At 40.4% G+C, this 20316-nt stretch overlaps 2 protein-coding genes across 4 annotated transcripts; both read right to left on the minus strand.

Annotated features, from left to right (window-relative positions):
- Positions 1-173: 173 nt before the first annotated feature.
- On the minus strand, positions 174-11727 carry LOC131670015 (glutamine--fructose-6-phosphate aminotransferase [isomerizing] 2-like). 3 transcript variants are annotated; one of them, XM_058945303.1, is made up of 15 exons: positions 7307-7332; positions 7137-7244; positions 6946-7035; positions 6420-6563; positions 6184-6350; positions 5912-6053; positions 4927-4950; positions 4303-4326; positions 3359-3507; positions 2647-2886; positions 2385-2583; positions 2041-2285; positions 1765-1920; positions 1523-1651; positions 174-1286 (listed from the first exon to the last, which is right to left on the minus strand). In XM_058945303.1, the coding sequence occupies exons 1-15, from the start codon at positions 7314-7316 to the stop codon at positions 1041-1043; spliced, it is 2073 nt and encodes a 690-aa protein (XP_058801286.1). In that variant the 5' UTR covers positions 7317-7332; the 3' UTR covers positions 174-1040. The 3 variants fall into 3 exon arrangements, 2 of the variants coding, with proteins under 2 accessions (XP_058801286.1, XP_058801287.1); XM_058945304.1 differs by lacking the exon at positions 4303-4326 and having other exon boundaries at positions 175-1286; positions 7307-7331; XR_009302417.1 differs by lacking the exons at positions 174-1286; positions 1523-1651; positions 1765-1920; ... (8 more) ...; positions 6420-6563; positions 7307-7332 and adding exons at positions 8804-9454; positions 9535-9704; positions 9789-10016; ... (4 more) ...; positions 11304-11469; positions 11532-11727 and having other exon boundaries at positions 7005-7035.
- A 344-nt stretch (positions 11728-12071) lies between these two features.
- On the minus strand, positions 12072-19805 carry LOC131670091 (NAD-dependent histone deacetylase sirtuin-1). The gene is made up of 9 exons (XM_058945451.1): positions 19245-19805; positions 18548-18677; positions 18225-18459; positions 17934-18149; positions 16666-16873; positions 16431-16589; positions 15018-16349; positions 14741-14943; positions 12072-14662 (listed from the first exon to the last, which is right to left on the minus strand). Exons 1-8 carry the CDS (start codon positions 19369-19371, stop codon positions 14801-14803), a joined length of 2550 nt encoding a protein of 849 aa, XP_058801434.1. The 5' UTR covers positions 19372-19805; the 3' UTR covers positions 12072-14662; positions 14741-14800.
- Positions 19806-20316: the final 511 nt, after the last annotated feature.

Below are 20316 nucleotides of genomic sequence, written 5' to 3' on the forward strand. Positions count from 1 at the left end.
TTTCGGGGTTTTCTCGGTGAACGAGGCTCTTTGGAGTGATTGATTGGGTTGTTTGCAATCTTTTGGATGGTTTTTTGAAATATGTGGGTTCGGGCATGTTCGACTTTTTTTGAGCCAAACGTATGGTTCAGGGTTGCGCAAACTTGCCAAGGAACCAACTGGAGCTTACTGTTATCTCGAGTGCGAATATCGAGTGTGTGAGAGGTTGATTCGATTGAAAGACACGAGTATATATGTAACGTAATATTTATTGTCATTTATAGACACTGCTCGAGCTGTCTAATGTGAGTGGCAACATAAATCTCAAGGTATACATTGAACGGTGTTGTCAAACAAGATGTCGCAACTCACTATATTACATCTCGCGTCGACCATAGTCTTCAGTGTAGTCTATATCGTGCCAATACAAATTACAAAAGCTTATATTTCAGATGAATCTTTTAACATATATACTTTTCGATCATCAAATTTGATTAACCAAGTCCAAAAAAAAAAAAAAATACAAAAGAAAGCTAATAAGCATATACTAAAGAAGGATAATAGTAGATTTGTTTACAGTCCAATACAAAACGCAAATACGATGGCTATCAGATTTACAAAAATAACGTGGAATATATATTTACAAATATGTATGTCGCAATTTCTCATTTCAAGTCTGATATTGAATTTTCTTCGTGATAAGCATTATGATATATAAAAAACTTTTCTATTTTCTAGATTTAAGTCTCTAATACATCGTTACGAAAGAATTGTGCCTTAAGATAAACATATATACGTAGTCTAACAAAATAATATTAATTAAAAATCTTCGTTGGAAGGAACGAAGAGGAAAGAAACATAAAATGCAGGTTTACATCGGGTACAGTAAAAGCAACGAAAGGAAAGATAAGGGTGTGTCAAAGCGAGCTAAGAATCTCAGATTAATTTAGTTTTTTTTGTTTCACGTGCTCGATTGCTAATTTCGACGATTTGCGTCCACAGCCGATTCACGTCGTATTTCCCGACCGGAATGTTTGATTGTCCGCTTCGATAGACTATTACTACTCGACAGTGACGGATTTGGCGAGATTTCGTGGGCAGTCGACGTTGCAGCCACGTAACACGGCAATGTGGAACGACAGCAGTTGCATCGGAATAACAGTCAGAATTCCTTGCAAGCAGTCGACGGTTTTCGGAATCTCGAGCACCTTCGAGGCGAAGCTCATCGTTTCCTTGTCGTCTTCCTCGCAGATAAGTATTGGTCGGCCATCGCGGGCTGTTACTTGCTGCAGGGCGTTCATGCATTTCTGAAAATGCAACGTTATCTTTTTGTCCATTTGCGTCTATCGAGAGCATAATTGTGCTCGAGCTTGGTAAAACAAAGCTTGAGTGACGACAACTAGCAGGTGGCATCCATTCAAATGTTAATCGGGCGATTGCGTCGAGCACGCGCAATAACATCTCGGAAGGACGCCGCGAACGGGCGCTTTCTCGTAAAAATGCAAAAATAACAACGCAAATATATTTCCAGAACGGTACTCACAGTATATACGGGGTCCCTCATGACGATCATAATGACGGGCATAGAGCCGTCGACGAGAGCGAGCGGTCCATGCTTCAATTCTCCAGCCATGATGCCTTCGCTGTGCATGTAGGTCAATTCCTTGACTTTCTGCGGGAGCGCGAGAAAAAAAAACCAACAAAACGTTACTATCGCAGCGTGACGCAAATAGAACCTTGCGCGGGAGACTAATAATATAATAAAAAGGCAAAGCAAATAGTCACCAGTGCTCCCTCCATGCAGGTAGCAAAGTTGTATCCTCGGCCCATGATCAGCAGAGATTTGTGCTGGAATAGTGATTTTGCAAGCTCTTTCACTTCCTCGTCGAGCCTTAGCACCTGGCGAATCTGATTGTCCAGGTTCTTTAGTCCTTCTATGATCTACTCGCAGATAACAGAACACACAGACACGTTACGATCAACTGTGCATGTCATTTTTCGATTATTTTTGTTCTGTTTTGTTGTTTTCTTTTCGAAACCGCGGAAGTAGAGCGCGCGTACCTCCAAGCGTCTGGTACGAAGAGAAAGTCTATCCTCGCTCATGACCAGAGCGAACATAACAAGCGAGATGAACTGCGAGGTATAGGCCTTCGTGCTGGCGACACCGATTTCAGGCCCGGCGTTGATGTGAACACCACAGTGGGACTCGCGACAGATGCTGCTGCCCACGGTGTTGGTGATGCCGACGATCAAGGCGCCACGTCCCTTGCAGTATCTCAGTGCCATCAATGTGTCGGCGGTTTCTCCTGCCGAGCAAATTTTCCATTTTTATTTTCTCGGCCCGCGCAAAAACAGACCAGCGCGCGTCTCTCGTGTTGTCCATCGGTGATCGCAATCTAATTTACCCGATTGCGAGATGAAGAAGCAAACGTCGTCGCGGAATACCGGAGTATGCCTGTCGAGGAAATCCGACGCAAGCTCGACCATGACGGGCAACTCGGTGAGCTCTTCTAAAAGTTGCCTGGTCGCCACGGCGGAATGGTAGCTGGTGCCGCAGCCGATGAGCATCAGGCGCCTGCAGCGCTTTATTTCGGGTATGTAGTCCTGAGAAAGGCCAAGCTGGACGATTAGTTTTATGAAATGCATCGATCGTCGCGAATGGACTACCTTGATGCCGCCCAAAGTGACGGTATTGTCGCGGAAGTTGAGCCGTCCCCTCATGGTGTTCACGACCGACTCGGGCTGCTCGAAAATTTCTTTCTGCATAAAGTACTCGTAGTTGCCCTTCATGATTTGCTGGATTTCCATCTTCAGAGTGTGGATCTCGCGGGCGTGGGCATCGTCGCCCGAGCGGCGAAGTCGATGAATGCTGAGTGCGCCTACTTTCACGGCGGCTACGTCGTCGTCCTGCGTTGCGGACAAAAAATCGACTTGTAAACATTCCTTTTTTACCGAGAGACTTCGTTCGCATCGGGGCGCGGTGATCGATGCTTGCTTTCAAATTAATCAAATGCGTTTCGGTCACGTTTGCATCGTTAGCGACATTCTCTCGAATACCACATTTATAATTGGAATCGATATTGAATGATTCATTTTCATAATTCGTCAGCAATGTTGAGATTGATGATACATTGAACGCTTATCTCGGTATTTACTTTGCATTAGAAATAATGACGCGTAATCTAGAGTAATTCGTCTCTTATGCTCGTGAAAGAAATTAACGAAATTTTCCAATTGGCCGAAGACATTTCTGCAGTTTTTATACAGGCGATTTCTTTTTCAATTGACATTCATCGAAATTTACAGACTAACAGAATCGTCCGAAGGACGGACGCTACACAACGATCATCAATAAAAAAGAAAAAGAATCCATAATCACCTCAAGAAAAATGACACGATTGGTGTGCTCGATAACAGACGCGGCATCAGACGCGAAAAAGTACTCGACTTCTTTGTCTTCGAGCGGCTGGAACTCGGAAGTACTCTCGCTTCGTGGCATTATGGGGTAGTCACGGTGGGGCCGGTGCTCTGAAAAAATACATCGACGAACAATGGCGTTAGGACGAGGCGAAGAGACAAAATACCTGGCGAGTGACATAATGCAATCACGACTGATACAGTTACATGTTTTTTTTTGTCAGAAAGTGCGCGTGTAAGTGAGAGCCGCGATTGCGTTACAGTCACAAGAGATTTTTGCTGACGGCCAACACCATGCCTCTGTGTTAACGGTGTTAGAAGAGTGCGCGCCGAGTTTTTCTAAAAGTGGAAGAGGCGTTTTTGATCGTTAAATTTTACCTTCATGCGTATAGTTTAGACAATTTCACTTTTATTTCGCACAAAAATGTATATGTACTCAGAATCGGAAATTTGTCCTCGCGTTGAGTAGCTTTTTGCATTTTTTGGCTTAAGAAAGGTCAATTTTTTTACAGTGAATTGTGCTTTAATAACTAACATATCGTGATTACTCAAGCTGTTTTGTTTTGGATTTTTGATAAAAGCATTTTTTTAGACCATCGAGATTTTCCTGTAAATTGAAAGTTAGATTTCCTATTAAATGATTGTCCATCACCTTATCAAACGTATTATGATTTCGAATACAATTAAAAATTCAAGTGCTATTGATTGATTTATAATCATTGAACTTTGAATTTTTTCTTCTGTTTATTGTGCAAAAATAATAATCCTATATACCTGCCTTAAAAAATTAGCAATCACCAGAACGTCATGCAAGGTTAAGCAGTTAACGATAGTGTGATAAAAGCCGAGTGCCTCGACCACAAATACCAACTAAAAAATATAAAAAAAATGTAAAAATGAAGATACCTTTTTGGTTGGCCGGTGCAGATTCTGCGATTTTTTTTTCATCGAGAAAAGGCGAAAAACAAAAACAAAATTAGCCATGCTTAAACACTATGTAGCGCAAAAACAAGTAAAATGATAAGTGTCGGAAAAAATATACACGTAATCTCCTATGATTCACTACGAGCTGAAATTTCAAAAAAATGCGTAAGATAAAAAAGCGCTCTCAGCGGAGAAAACTCGTTTGCAATCTCGCCGCTGGCGACGACTTCGCTCCCGTCTGATTTTTGCGGAATTTGTCAAGTAGCAGAAAAAAAAAACAAAAAAAAAAAAAAAACAGAAAGAGAAAGAGAAACAAAAAAAGGAAATAAATAAGAAAGCAGGATGGTAGGAGGCATCATAGGAGTATACATAAATATCGAATTTTTGAAGATCAGAGCATATAGAGGTCAGGCGAGTATATTCGTTGTGCGCTAGGAAAGAGAAAGACGGAAGTCTGCGGTGCCGAGACACCGTAAAGGACAACTGGTAACCGGCAGTTCTCTCTTTCTCCTTCGTCAAAGATTCGAAAAAAAAGAGGGCGACTCTCGCTTAGTTACATATCAAGGTGGACTTTTATTAATAAAGTGTGGCATGTGTTTTATATACCTTTGGCAGTGCTTGGAAGGTCATCTGTATCGGGCGATAAGTCATGTGTACCGGGAAGAGAGGATGTTTCATGCAAAAGAAACATTGTTTGTGAAGTATAATCAAACATTTCCACTCGTTTCTAAGATCTCTGGATGCTTTTCTATTTCATTAGTATGCATCGTATCAAGAGAATGGTACATTACGATACAAATGCGGGAAAGTAGATTCTTGTCTCGTGTGGCGTTTACGCCCGAGCAAAGTGAGGGTAGAAAGGTACACGAGACGAGGAACTCTTTCCCGAACATGTGCCGTATCGTATTTTTTGCTACGACGTGTGGAAAGTGCGATTTTCAACGCACGTTTTCTGCCGAGCGTGCGGGAAATACGCACTTTGCGCACGGAGTGTTGAAAAATATTACTGTAATAGACGTGATGTGCAGCAACAAACAAAATCTACATGCTTTTGTCTAAAGTGAAGTGGTGCGATTTATCTACGTGCAGTTGGATATATTTTAGCGGCAAACCATGTATAATAGGACAATTGAAAATTCGTTCTTGCTTGTAAAAATACCTGGTAGTGACTCGTTGGATAGTTTAACACATTAATAGATCATGCATGCTAAAAAAACCATATGTTATCGTGTAAAACTTTGACTAATTCATGACAAGCTGTTAATAAAAGAAAACGCATTCTCAGAAAAAAAAGAAAGTCACAAGTGACTACGAGAAGATTAATTAAAAATGGTCGTTGAGGTTCGCGGGGAAAGTTAATTTACACAAAACAGTTACATGTTTCCAAAGGACAATTTTGGTAGCCTCAGATACCACAACACAGACAATGAGAATTTCCCATCCGACAAAAAAACATACGCACACTCTTCCTCTTTCACTCACTCACTCACTCACTCACTCTCTCGATAGAAGGTGGTAGAGCACCGCTGGTTGCTTGTCCACCTACAAGAGAATGCAAAAAAAAAGTTGACAATCGAGTTGAATGACTCACCTTTGCCGTAGAGGATAGGCACATGATCCGTGGCTAATCTGGTCTTGGTTTTGATGCCGACGAGCAGAGGCGAGCCGCGCCTGGTAGCAACGCACTCGTCGGGGAAGTGCTTGCTCTTGAAGCAGAGCGCGAACGCGCCTTCCTGTGCAGAGATATGTCAATGACAATGGCATTGCCGACCCTGAAATTCCTATGACAAGCTCTCCCGATGGGAAAGCAAAAGCAAAAGGAAAAAAAAAAAAGAAAAAGCAAAAATACAGCGGTCCACTCACGAGTTGCTGGACGACTTGCTCGACAAGTTCGCGGAACGAATAATTTGGATGCTGAGTCCACAGATGGTGAATCAACTTGGCGATGATCTCCGTGTCGGTCTCGCTCTCGAAGCTGTAGCCGCGGTGCTCCAGCAGGATCTTGATGTCCTTGTAGTTGGTGATGATTCCTGAGCGACGGCGACGCCGAGATTAGAGCCCCCGATTCGCCCGCGACCGAGCCGAGCGGCAGAACTTACCATTGTGCACGACGACGAACGAGTGGTCGACGTCGGACCTCTGCGGATGAGAGTTGACTTCGGAGGGCACGCCGTGGGTGGCCCAGCGCGTGTGCGCGATGCCCACGTGGCTCTCGATCCGCAAGTCGAAGTCGAGCTTCGTGTCTGCAAGCATGGCCCACGGGGTTCACGCGGGAAAGTTCGCCGACGGATCGCCGTGACGCAACCGCGACCGGCGCGCAGTGACAGAAGCGCGCGCCGCGACTCGTTTCCCCTCCCCGCCCTGGCATCCGCGCTAAAATTGGCATCGCGAGATAATCGCATGCGCGACGCCGATCGACGGCTTTGGCCGCGGAGGCGTGGGCAAAGGCAGGGGCAACAAACCGCGCGGAATTCGCGAGAATACGGCCGATCCTCCGAGTTGCGGAGGCGCCTCGCCAGCTCGAGGCGCCCGAGCGCTAGTGCGCGCGCGTAAAGTGCATCTCTCGTCGGCCGCTGGCCCGTCACGCGGCCCCGAGCGAGCGGCAGAGCAGAGAGCACGACTTACGCTGGAAGATTTCGTCCTCGAGGGCCTTCACTTTTCCTTGCTTCTTAATGATGGCGATATCCTTGCCGTCGTCCGAGTCAAGGGCGACGCCTGCAACAAAGAAGCGAAGTTCGGGTACGGATGTGGCGAGAGGGGCCGACCGATCTCAGCCCCGATCGCAGTCCCGATGGATGGACATTCGAGTGGCTCACCGGCCGAGTCGTATCCGCGATACTCCAGGCGCTTCAGGCCACCGACCAGAAGTTCCAGGATCTCCTTGCGGCTCTTGGGCGTCAGGTAGTTGATGTAGGCGAATATTCCTGCAACGAAAAGTGCGCGGTGGTGAGTCGGGTCTCGCTGGCGACTCGGCGCGGCGCGCTACCTCCCGTCATCCTGTCGAGCGCGCTGTGGGCACGACACGCGAGTGCGCGCCGGCGACCCGAGCGCGCGCGATAAAGGCGCCTCCGAGGACGCGATTAGACATTATCTCGCCGGGGGATTTGCGACGTAGGCGCGGGCGCAGAGTGGACTAGCGGATCGCAACGAGGCGCCACCGCGACGCGAAGCCGCCTTGGAACGCCGGTCGATCTTCCGCCCGCGAAAATTGAAGGCTGGCTCCCGTCGCTGTCCGGGAACAATTTCACCGGGCCAATTTCGCGCCGGTTGAACGACCCCCGCGCGTCGTCGCGATGCGACATTCCCCGTCGTTCTCCGGCCGCGTGGCTCTACATTGTTCGGCGCGCCTGCACGTCGAAAAGCCTGCTTGAGACAAGTGGCGCGGCGTGCCTACGCGCGGAAAGTGAAAGGAGTCCGATGGCTTTTTCTCAGTTTTTTCTCCTCTCTTTTTCTGACGCACGTGTCATGCGCGCGCGCGCGAGCATGTGTGATTTGAAAGCCCGCCGCTGCCTTTCGTCGCGTGTTTTGCTTGTTTTAGAAATTGAACTTTCATCGTTGGCGTCTTTCAAAAGACGGAGAACGAGTTACGAGTGAGGGGAACGGCTCGAGTTTTGTATCTCAATGATCGGGAAGATGTGCAAATCGACGCCGCGAGCAGGCCAATTCTCGACGATGTTGCGCCAGCTAATGCGCACTCCTTGCCGTATGCTTCGAATCGTTGTCTATTCAATTTATATTTCTATGATTAATTTCTGTCACATTTGTATTGGAATTACGCTACGATGTAGAATTGGATTGCCGGTATCTTGGCTTTGCGATAAATCAATAAACCAGGCAACGAAAATCCCGTAATAACAATAAAACTTGCGACATCGTCTCATGAAAAGCTTCGATTTTGAAGAACGTTCGCGAGATAAGGTGCAATAAAACATCGGAGCAGTACCTTACAATTCACAATTTCAGTCTTATTTCAAACGATTCACTCTTTTCTATTTTCAACATGTGCAAAAAAAATAAGCCTGCAAATTGCCGAATCTGCGGCAGCACGTAAACAAAAATGGAATATACCGTGGCTCCGTGGATAAATTATGTCAATTACACGTTCTCCCGCGGCACACGTGCACGTCACGGGAAAAAGGCTGGCGCACAAGCGACTTCGCGGGTGACTACTCAACTTTCACTGGGTCTCTCTGTCTCTCTCTTTCTCTTGAAAAAATTTTCCGTTTCGCCAGCACGCGTGCGTATTCAAAGCGAAAAGCTGTCGGGTGACAGTCCGCGCGCGCGAGCTTTACTCCCCTCCCTCCATGTCGGAAGTGTATTATCTGGGGCGTACAGTTTTCTTCGTCGGTCGCGTAAAAATTGGAGCACGGAGTCCCGGTTGATCGGATAAGGCTGCCTTCGACGCGCGCGAGAGAGAAAGAGAATCGGCCGCAACTGGCGTGAATAAGGTGAAAGTCGGGAGTACGAAAGAGAAGCGACTCACCGCACATGTCGACGAATGATGAATCTCGCAGTGCTGCTTGTGTACGTTTGAGCCGAGGCCCTGCTCTGCCGGGCCTTTTATGTCCAGCTGCTCACAAACACACGCGCGAGCGCACGGCCACCTCCGCGTACGCGCCGCCGTTCACTTTGATTACAGTACGTCGTCTGTTCACCCGTCTGTCTCTCCCTCTTTCGCGCTTTTTCGCTGATGCTGTACCGACCGCACGATTGAGATTGTAATTTCGTTGGAAGTTGTCCTTCTCGGCTGGCGACAACAGTGGTGACGACGACGCGCTTGTGGTTGATCAGCGCAGTCGCCTGACGCGTGGCGCGAATTTTCACGACCGTTTGAATACGCGCAATTGATCTGCCTTTCTTTGGATGAATTATTCTATTTTATTTCGACATGCGTACAGAAAATATAAATTAATGGATTATTTGACAGGAATATAAAAAAGCTTTTTTTTGGGAACTTTTTAAACTTTTCTTGTTTCCGATCTGCGATACATCACAAAATTTATGAAGAACACGATGCTTCGTCAAGACCAAGATATTTGTTCACCGCTTGGATGAGTGCAGATTTCGTTCCTTTGGGTACGATATCCACACTTTCGAGATAAGCTTTTAAGTCTACCACTGTTAGCGAATTTAGCTTTATAATAAAAAAGATTAACCATTAGAGGTTTTAATAGTCTAATATAATATGTTTTTCTTTTATAATTGTTGTTATACCTGATTCTTGCGAGCAAGTGTTGGTACATCATCTTCGGATTTTAGTTTCTTAGTAGCACTAACTTTTTGCGATAACGGACGTTTCTTGGCGCTTTCAATATCAGGAAGTTTAAAACAGTTCATTAGTGCTATTTGTAATTTTTTCAAATTTTCCGTTACTGGTGGTGGGCCTACAATGTTCAATGAGTGTAAGTAAATGAAACCGATTATCTATTATAAAATAAACGTGCGATTTGTGCAATATTCAAACGTACGTGTGTTGTCGGGAGGTATAGTGCTTAATACTCTGTTCAATGCCAAAGCTTCCAAGTGAGCAATGCATTTTTCCAGCTTTGGGTTTGTGAACTTTTTCCAAGTAAATTCTATTTCCATATGGTTTATCAACTTTTTAAACAGGTAGAATCCATTTTCATTTACTGGACACTTGTTTTCTTCATCATACTTAAATGCTTCTAATGCCATATCCAATTCTCTGACAAAATCTGGAAATCAAATCAAAATGAAGAACAATACGTAAATTAATGGTTTAATTATAAAAATTGATAATCATACTATCGTAAGGAATCTTATACATATAAAATCCACCATCATCATCACTAGGTATCATGTTGCAAACAATAACAGAATTAACAGTTATTACTTTACAGATAGGCATCACTTTCTTTGCTGTACACCTGCTGACAAATGCCCTGTAGAAATTTCTGCTTTCTGTAAAAACACAAGTAAAATATTGATTCTAAATGATGCAAAAACATAACATTTTAAATAAAAATAGTCATACCTTCATTAACAGTTTTGCTGTGTGTAACAAAATAAGTATTATTACTATGATACATTGGATCACACATAATGGGTTTAAAAGCTAACACTTCAATGCCAGGTTTAAGACCTGCATTATTTATCATTTTCCATTCATTTAGCTTGAAATGAATATCCTCACCACCATAAGTTTTATAATACACAAGCTTATCACTTGTTATTACGTTTTTATCATCTGTTTCCAATTTCTAAGATAAAAATATAGTCTGAATTATAATTTAAGGACCATTTAAAAAATTTAATTTCAACTACCTCAGAATCATCTAACACTGAATCCTCTTCCATAATTTCCTCTCTCAAAACAGTACAACCTTCTAAAACTTCATTTGTATTTTTATTGAGCTTAACCTTGGGGGGATACTTCGGAGATCTGAGAAGTAACTTTTACCATTATTTTATTTATAAAACTCAAGATAAATTCATTGACTACTACAATACTTACGAAACTAAATTTTGTAAAGTAACTTCTACTACACAGTTAGAACTAATTTGCCAAGGTAGTTTGCTAATACTTTTTGCAAGAGACAAGACATTTTTTTCTAAATCTTTCAAGCACATTGGCCTATAATTATCATTATTGCAACTACCAGATATTATCTCTAAATCTTTGTAAAACAAGCTGTCATTGAAAGAATCTGTCAAACCAATCACTCGCAACTCTGTATTCATATTATTAAATGTTGCAACCAGGTGCTCAATACGTCGTTTGTCATCAATTGGAGGATCATCTTCACAGGTACAAAGTATTATCATCTTATGGGAAACTGTATTAGTTTTAAAGGAATTGGTTACTTGGAAACCATATTCTATGGTATTGTATAGAGGATACTTTTCTTTTGAACTGAGGGCCTGCTCTTTATACTTATCGATACCATGATTCACTGTAATTTGTTAGGTAAAAAATTAAATATTATGGTCAACACCAACAATCATAATTATGAGTTACTTACAAATATTTTGTGTATTTTTCAATGTGTCAACAGTTACATATTCAAATTTTTGCAGTAATGTAACATTATCAATTTGACAATTTGTATCTTTAGTTCCAAAAAGAACAAGACCTAGCTTGTCATTTTTATTAAAAGCACACTTACTTCTTACCACTTCATGGTAAGCCTGCGAAAACATTCAGTTTATCGTTCAATTCAAATTGTTCAAGCGAAATAAAAATAAATTACCTCAAGACATTTTTGTACGGAATCATTTTCGTACATTTGCTGAGTTCCATCCAGAAGAAACACAATCGAGTCTTGGATGAGCCACTCATTTTTTATATCATCGTTTGTTGGATTGACTAATTCGTCGTATGAAAATTGGTTAGACATTTTTTAGCAGTTTCACAATAATTTGGCAATAAAGAATCAACAGCAGTTAAAATTCAAAACAACTAGACAGGTATCAACAAGTTTGTTTGGGAATCTGCGGTGGGAAAATGCGCATGTACGAACTCAATTGCGCGCATTTGGCAAATCGTTCAAAAATCCCTAATCAAGATGTAATGCTTAAAAAAAATGTAACTTGTTAAAAAATATTGAACATAGAAAATACTATTTGTATTTTATTTTTTTGGGCAAAGTATTTTTAAGCTCGACTTTCACCGTTATCTCGACGATATAAAAAAATTAACTTAAATGGTTATTTTAATTGTCAATTATATGAAAAAAAAGGTTGGGAAATGTAACGACACAAGCTTCTCAAATTCGATATACGTTTTTATTATTAATCATAATATAATTCTTTATATTATTAACTAATAAGTTACATGTTTAACATTTTTTTGCTTTACCATTGCAAAAACTAACATCACAATTACGTTAGCGTTTTTCCGTATCGACGGCGGCTGCATCTCTACGTAATCGCAAGGTAATTTTTGAATTTCAAACGCTATAATATTTACAATATCAATTGACTTGTATTCTTTTTATCTTCTTATAAGATTATAGTAGACCTCTCGACGGTAATACAAACGCCTAATTATCTTTTTCAAGAGTGAAGTATTGAATGGTAATTTTTCTTCTGATCAAAGTGGTAAAACAATTGATAAAAACAGTATATAGTTCTTTTTGTATTAAAACTAAAAATATATAAAAGAGTCCGACGCGGAAACGTTGAGCTCGAAGGATATTTCATATTTTAGTGATAAAAAAAAAACACTTTCTATTATAGAAAAATGTTTAATTTACATTTTATATATGCTTATACGTTAGTAATACCAAAAGAAACAGAATTATATTCGTACAACATTGATAATAAAGAAAACATTTTTATAACATTCATTACATTAAATAACAAATTATAAAAAATTCAAAGCTTCTGCATCTCACTGCAACTAAGCAATCTGATCGTTAGAATATCGAAAACGAGGAGGATAAAGGGTCATTACAAAATATTTGATATCGACTTTCCACGCTCAGATTGCTCGGTCGAAGTTTACATTTTACTATACAACTATAAGTAAAAATAATAAATATTTACAGAGGATACATAACTATACAAATAAAGAAAAAAAAAAGAAATCAGTACTGTCGATTAAAGTTGGTGTGATTGTCAATTTCTTTAGATGCTGTTATAAAACTCTCTCTCTCTTTCTCTTTCACTTAGACTCAAGTACCATTCTCACGGTATAACAAGATCTCCTTTTACGTAAATGTCAAAGTATAAAAAAATGACGATCAGGAGAGAGAGTACTGACCAACTTTTGCTCTCGATTTAAATAAATAAAAGTACGGGTAGAGAATAAAGATAGTCAAAAGAAAATCTGTACAATTGATGATAAGAGTTCACAATAAACAAAGCAAAATTCTTCGTCTTACTCTTATAAAATGCTACGCTCAGCACGAGGAATGCATCAGAGTAGCATTGATTTTATCTAGCCTCATCATTGTAATTCTCGATTCTTTGCTGCGTTGCTATTTCGAACACCGAGTCGTCAAATTTTCCGTGATATTTCTTTAATTCTATCTTATGTATATGGTTTATTTATATATAATATATTTATAAATTTATCTATATTTAATAATATACTTGCACACAACCTCTTTGTTTCTTAGAAAGTACAAGCTACAGCAACAATTTCGACAAAATCGCTACAAAAATGTAATGATGATTGTAGGTAAAGATAGAAACGATAAATTCAGGTTTGTCGGGAATTGTTGCGCTTTTTGTATTAATTATCCCTTTTTCATATAAAAATAATGCGCAATGCGAGAAGCTATCCAACATTGCTTTGTACATTCGCCCGTGCTCCAATGAAAATTGAAAGTTCAACTTATCGAACCATTCGACAAAATTAAATTTGCATATGGAATACATGAATTGATATTTTTGGCTTACTGATGTGAAGAAACGTTCATTATTGCTTATTAGAAAATATTAATTGTGGCTCAAATAAGTGTTCACTTTCACTTAAAACTACCTTGCAGCTTATTTCTGTTAAATAGAGTTGTTAACAATTCGAACTTTTCAGCTGCTTCGAAGTTCAAACAAAGAAATATCCTGACTAAATCGCACGCACACTCGAAAACAGTCCAACGTGTATTTCTTCCTATGCAAGTTTCAAACATTAAAAATCACACCCAAATTCGTTCCTTATACGTTTACATGTAAATCTGGACGTAAATAAGTTCATCGCGCAAAAAGTGAATTTCATGTATGCACTTTGACGTGTATGTACAATTAGATTAATTTAATTTAAAAACGACCTAAATAGCGGCTATACATATTTTACGCATGACTTCAATTTAAACGAATGCTCAATGATGTGATTTTTTTATCTCAATATTTATAAGGCGTTCACAGATAAATAAGCAACGATCAACCTAAATCTGAAAGAATAGAAATCAGATAGCATTCCTGCATCAATAATTCTTTTCTATCCATATTATAAATTAATTATGTTTATTTTTTCATGATGATGAGTTTCATGATCAATACGAATGCAGACTTAAAGAGCTGCAGATTAGCCCTTAACTATAGCAACTAACGGCTTAGATCTTCTCGTAATGGATCAGACAAATCGACCTATAACTTAGGAAGAGATACACTTGATTCAGTATAGAAAACCTATTGTATATCTTATTTTGTTTTTCCTGCTATGTTATAAGTTTTTTCTTGCTACGCTCAATGATAAAACATATTTGTTTTTTAAATGCACCAAACTTTGAGTTATAACTCAAAAGCTACGTAACATTCATCTAATAACGTTCCATACCAAGGGCAGTTTTTTACGCTGCTCTCTTGCAATGACAATGAAAACATGCATATCCTTTTGGCCTCAGTCTTCTTTACACCAACATCTTGCATGTCTTCCCTGTAAATTAGAAAAGTCACATTTAGCAATCAAACAATCGCACTTTTTTTTTCTAAACATCTTAGAAAATGCACTTACTATCTTAGTATTCTAATTATCGCTCACTTAAGTCTCAATTTTGACTTCATTTTCTTCTGGTCAATGATCACATAACTGAGTTTCCGTTAATGCTGACCTCAACCCGCTGAATTGAAGAACCCCTTCATTCCACGGGAAATTTGTATATACCTCGGCACCCGGAAAAATGTACTTTCCTGGTTTCATTTGGTAATATGCGTTTTCTGAAAAAAAAAGGTCTCGAGTTACTGTTTGAATGAAATCTCAATTTATTCAAGTTGAAAATATTAAAGTTCACCAGGTAATCTTGATGCAAGACTATCTCTCACGTTATGTTGCCACGATGAATGGCTCTCGAATTTGTGTGATTTTTTGTTTTCGTCTGAGTCGTCATCCTCGTTATCATTCTTCCTCTTCTGGCAGTCGGAGCTACTGCAGCTATCCCCTAATGCAGAATCCATTACTGAATCAATCGACGCATGTCTCGGTTTCATTTCTAGTTTGTCGAATGATTTTGAAGGATTCAAATTGTCGGGAGTGAAATCATCTCGGAGAAGATCTATCCTAGGAACAACGTGACAGTCGTCGGCTATGAAAATCTCTTCAGCCGCTCGCGATGACGACTCGTAAGAGGTTGTCGGACTTTCGCCTGAACTCAGGGTCATACTTTTTCGCGACGAGTCTACAGACTTGGGACTGTTATCGAAGGTTAATTGTCTTTTGTGACTTTCCTCGATGAATGTGAAGTTCTTGACAGTACGCTCTGTGTATTCGGAGTGGAACGACAAGCTTCGAACGTCCATACATTCGGCATCATGAATCATGTCGTCGGAGAATTCGCTTGACTTTTCATTGTTTTTACTTTTATTCTCTTCGTCGATCCAAGGTCTGTCATCTAATTGATTATTTTCTTTTTGATCGTCTTGCGATTCTTCTTGACTGCTATGTGCTGTTGTATCAGTTACACTGTCGTTATCACTCTCTGTATTCGTACCCTTTTTATCATAATACTTCATCATGCTCGAATAGAATTTTGTACAAGAAATATGAGATATCGGCTCATCTTCAAAGAGTTCTTTCAAATCCGTATCACCTTTGATTTTCTTCCACGGCCGGTCATCAAGAGCGTTATTCTTATCCTTTTCATCGCGATCAAATTCTCTCTTCGATGAGGAGGAACCAGCTATGAAATTATCGGAATCCACTTGTGCACTGTCTTGTGAAAAGTCTTGAGTCGAGGTGTCTTGACTTTGATCCCAAGCATCATTTATAGGGAACCTGGGTGGCAGTAGTTTCGGAGCCTCTTCCAAAATCGTGTCAAACCAGCATACGTCCTTAAAATTACCATTCAACATGTGGCATAATTGATTTATTACCACGTCTGCATCGCCAAGCAGTTCAATGTCAAATTCTAAATGTGGGAGTGACTCGCGGTTAATCAAAATTTGCGGGACATTTGCGGGAATTGACGAAGGTATTAACGCAACTGGTCGGACTTTCAATGACGAGCCAATGACTATTAACAGATCGCAGATATCTTTATCATTAGCCATCGCATCATGAAAGGCGTCTGGGAGGCCTTCACCAAAAAATACTATGTCTGGTTTCATTACACCTTGTGCCACTAAATCTGAAGGAATACAGTGACATTAGATTTGTTGATTTAAAACCATATATAATTTTATATGTACATAACAAATCACTTGTTCACCTTTGTAATTATCACTCATATTCACTTCTCCAATAGAAGGTAGCGATTCGTCTTGGCACATTGGACACATTGGAATATTCTGTGCAAAAATATCCTCTCGAATATCGTCCGCCAACACTTGATGTTTACATTTTGTACACGATGCTGTCGCAAAAGAACCTTTAAAAAGATTATTTTATAATGACCCATTTAATCAACAAATTAAATTTTTTTAATACTTGAGTATCGAATTTACCATGGCATTCAATCAGATTCTTGATACCAGCTACGCGTTCTAACGTATCGATATTTTGAGAATAATTCCTTAAAAGTTTTTTTTGTTCATCCAACATTTTTATGAATTTATGACATGGACTTGGCTTGAATTGTCCTGGATAAATTTCACGTGCGAATTTGTAAAACGGTCGAGGATCTTGTGAAAAATAGTTGATATCAAACATTGCCTGAAAATATGATAAAATCAGTAAAATAAAACAGTTAAATACAAATACGTTTTTTTTTACGACGATGGATCGTTAAAATTTAAACTAAATAGAGGCACCTATGATCTTTCGCTACTCCGTTTAACCAGAAGTTTTTCGCAATCGTTCGAAAACTTCTTATACCACTATTTTCCCGCCGACTTTTGCTTATAAATGCCACTGAGAAAATCGCACTACCCCATTCCGTTGTAGATCTACGCACGCTGTTTTTCTGTTCCATTGGTTGTTGAATTTTTTGACATGACAATTCTCTGACGGTCATTTCAATCTTACAAGAAAATGGGTGGGGATGAATTTTGTCCAAAAATTTCACGTTTAGAATATTGAAGTCGAAATTGCCCTTAACTTATCAGGGAAATGAAAGGAAATAATTATTTTCTTTTCAAGTTTCAACTTTTAAGTTTCAACTTTTCAAGTTAAAAATTAGGACATTACGATACAAATCCGGGAAAGTAGATTCTTGTCTCGTGTGGCGTTTACGCTCGAACGAAGCGAGGGTGGAAAGGTACACGAGACGAGAAACTCTTTCCCGAACATGTGCCGTACCGTATTTTTTGATACGACTTGTGGAAAGTACGATTTTCAACGCACGTTTTCTGCCGAGCGTGCGGGAAAGACGCACTTTGCGCACAGAGTATCGAAAAATAATTTGCATGTCTGTAAATTAGGAGGAAAAATACATTGAATAATAATAACGTTCAAAGCAATTGTCAATTCTCCGTTCTTCACCGATTTGTGGTAGTAATATAGCGAATCATTATATATTTCACGAACGTTTTAATTTGTAACATTGTAATATATTTTCTGTAACATTGTGATATATATTTTTTAACATAAGATTTTTACATAATACTCTTGAGAATAGATTGAATACCAAATCAATCCGAAACGTTAGGTTTTTAATGACTGTTTTTATCTGTGCTCTAAGGGGCCGTCTAGAGCGAAATTTACCTTTCCGTATGTAATCGACATTTGATATCATCCCGAAAGGGAAAAAATATCGATTGTTAAGAAAACTCACTTGTGGATCAGGTAAGTCTGGAAAATCTTGTGCTAATCTGGTATAAATGCCGTCTCTACTTCTAAAGTCGGGAATGCCACAACTCACGCTTACGCCGGCTCCCGTTAGTACAATGATGTTTTTACAATTTTTTATCAGTTGGACTACATCTGACATTGTGTTGATATGGGATAATTTTTGTCTCTTTGGTGGCTCTGACATTCTATTGATAACAATCTGTCAAACAAAACAACCATTATTTCAAAATTAAATATTTTACAAGGATTTGCAAAGACTAAAAAAATGTTAAACCTTCCACAGAGTAATATCATCCACTTCTTCTGGAACTTCACTATGATCAGAGAACATCACCTTCAAAACATCCCTTGGATCTGTACCCATTTGTATCTGTTTCTGAACCCAAGAAAGGGCACTCCTCCACCCCATACCACCATCATCATCGTCGGACAATCCAGAAATTCCTGATAACTCTGATAAGTTTGAAACTGTAGATGATACTTCATCTTTTTCATCTGCAGTGTCAATCCTGCAAATTCGAAATAAATAATAAATACTTCCGTATGATTTTTGAAAAACACCATCGGATAAAAAATAAATAAAAATTAAAAACTTACGGGAAACCAGTATCATCACTCATGGAATCGGTACGTGTCGGCGTAGACGAGTTGGTTACATCAGACGAAGTAGAAGCCGATTTAATAACATCGCTTAGTTCTGAAAAAGCATTGCTGTCTCTGAGCGTGCCTGAAAAAAATTTTTAACTTCATTTTCAATTCTGTTAAAATTTTAAGATTAAAAAAATCCATCACACGATGCCCAGATGAAAATGTAAACATAAACACGCTCGAAAATCTGACGCATGCACTTCGCACGACAGCTGACACGAGCGCGCGCGCGTAGCTCCAACATTTCGGTGCTGTGCCATCAGTGCGAGAGCGCCATCGAAAATTCTCGCGGCTGTCAATGGAATCTTTCCGTTATGCTCCCGCCTCGAAATTTTCCCGCTCAAAATTGCCTCTTAACCGACATTCCCGACAACCAATCAGTTCATGACTAAAAACCTATGCTATTTTACCGAGCGATCACCCGGGTAACAAGTACGAGGAGGTTTGTGATTGTAAAATGTGGTAGTTGGAAAATCGAAAAATTTCGGAGTTGCACAGTCGAACAACTGTCATGGCGTCCGCTTGGGCTATTTGCGCTTCGGTGCGCTGTTGGTTCGGAGGAGTTGACGGAAAGGTAGGCCAACGGCGGCCATATTGGATGCAATCCGACCTTCCGAAAATTGAACCATATTTCCCACGAAAATACCTTGTTGATGCAGTTGAGAAGATGCGTTATGTTGATCAAGGTGCTTGGAGTCGAGGATGGCATTATGTTTCGGGCGTTTAGACGTGCTGGCTGCAAATTTAACTGGCTCGGCGGCACCCGACGCCATTTTGCTTGGGGGCTTGGCTCTGCCACAGCGCTGCTGCTTGCTGTACACGTCCGCTGCTCCGTGCGTCCGTCCGTCGCGCTCTCTCACTCGCCTGCTAGTACAACAGAGTCCCCACAGGCAGCCGATGACGACGATTCCACAGCCGCCGCAAGAAACTAGAGGTCGCCCTATACGTAAAGCGCTGTTGCACACACATGCACATACATAGAAAAGTCGCTTCTGGCTGTGTGCTTTGGCGTGTCACGCGCGACCAATTATGCCCCCTCTACTACTACCTACCCCAACCCACGCTGGCAATACTGGCATGCTTATTCGTCCATGCCTGAACGTGCATAGACCGTAGTTTTGTGACCGTCAGAGGGGATTTAAATCCCTCCTACTACGCCTACAGGGTTGTTTGCCAATTGGATAGCGGCGAGCAATGATGCGTTGCGTGCCGAAGGACAAAATCTCTTCTTGTAAAATGTTCGTCAGTAATATTCAACTTCCAGATTTTGCTGGATTTTTAATAAACAAAGACAAATGTGTGCAGTGTAAAAAAGCAATAAATCACTTAATATTTACCCTGTAGATCTTTAACTTATATTAAGAAATTACACCCTAAAGACATGCAACGAGATCGGTCGGCGGTAACAAAAAATGAAAAGAAATTTCATTAAGATGTTTCCAAGATGGAAATACTAGTCTGAGGTCCGTGAGACCCTTTCAATTAGGTGAAAATAAACATCGATACTTTCATCAAATTAAAATTGTGAGAAAAAAACAAACAATTAATTCCGTTAATCCTCTAAATATTCACACAAACACCAAAGGACCTATATGTCGCTATACAGTCTGGTCTCGCCGTCTTTAGAGCGATATTCAGGGCCACAAGGCCCGCGATAGCAAGTTCGGAGGTGGGACCTGGCTCTTTCTCTTTTTCTCTCTTTCTTATACGCTTTTTAC

The sequence above is a fragment of the Phymastichus coffea genome, unplaced genomic scaffold (genome assembly GCF_024137745.1).
Source record: "Phymastichus coffea isolate CEN01 unplaced genomic scaffold, Cenicafe_Pcof_1.1 PCOF00099, whole genome shotgun sequence".
NCBI classification, from domain to species: Eukaryota; Metazoa; Arthropoda; class Insecta; order Hymenoptera; family Eulophidae; genus Phymastichus; species Phymastichus coffea.

Excerpts from the sequence above, each read along its gene's own strand:
- LOC131670015 (XM_058945303.1), bottom strand. Across the intron at positions 2,584-2,646 it reads TCACTTTGGGCGGCATCAAG|GACTACATACCCGAAATAAA; the intron begins GTAGTCCATTCG and ends GGCCTTTCTCAG. Across the intron at positions 1,287-1,522 it reads TGAGGGACCCCGTATATACT|AAATGCATGAACGCCCTGCA; the intron begins GTGAGTACCGTT and ends TTGCATTTTCAG.
- LOC131670091 (XM_058945451.1), bottom strand. The coding sequence starts at position 19,371 with ATGGCGTCGGGTGCCGCCGAGCCAGTTAAATTTGCAGCCAGCACGTCT. Across the intron at positions 16,590-16,665 it reads GAATCTGATTGAATGCCATG|GTTCTTTTGCGACAGCATCG; the intron begins GTAAATTCGATA and ends ATCTTTTTAAAG. Across the intron at positions 16,350-16,430 it reads TATGAGTGATAATTACAAAG|ATTTAGTGGCACAAGGTGTA; the intron begins GTGAACAAGTGA and ends GTATTCCTTCAG.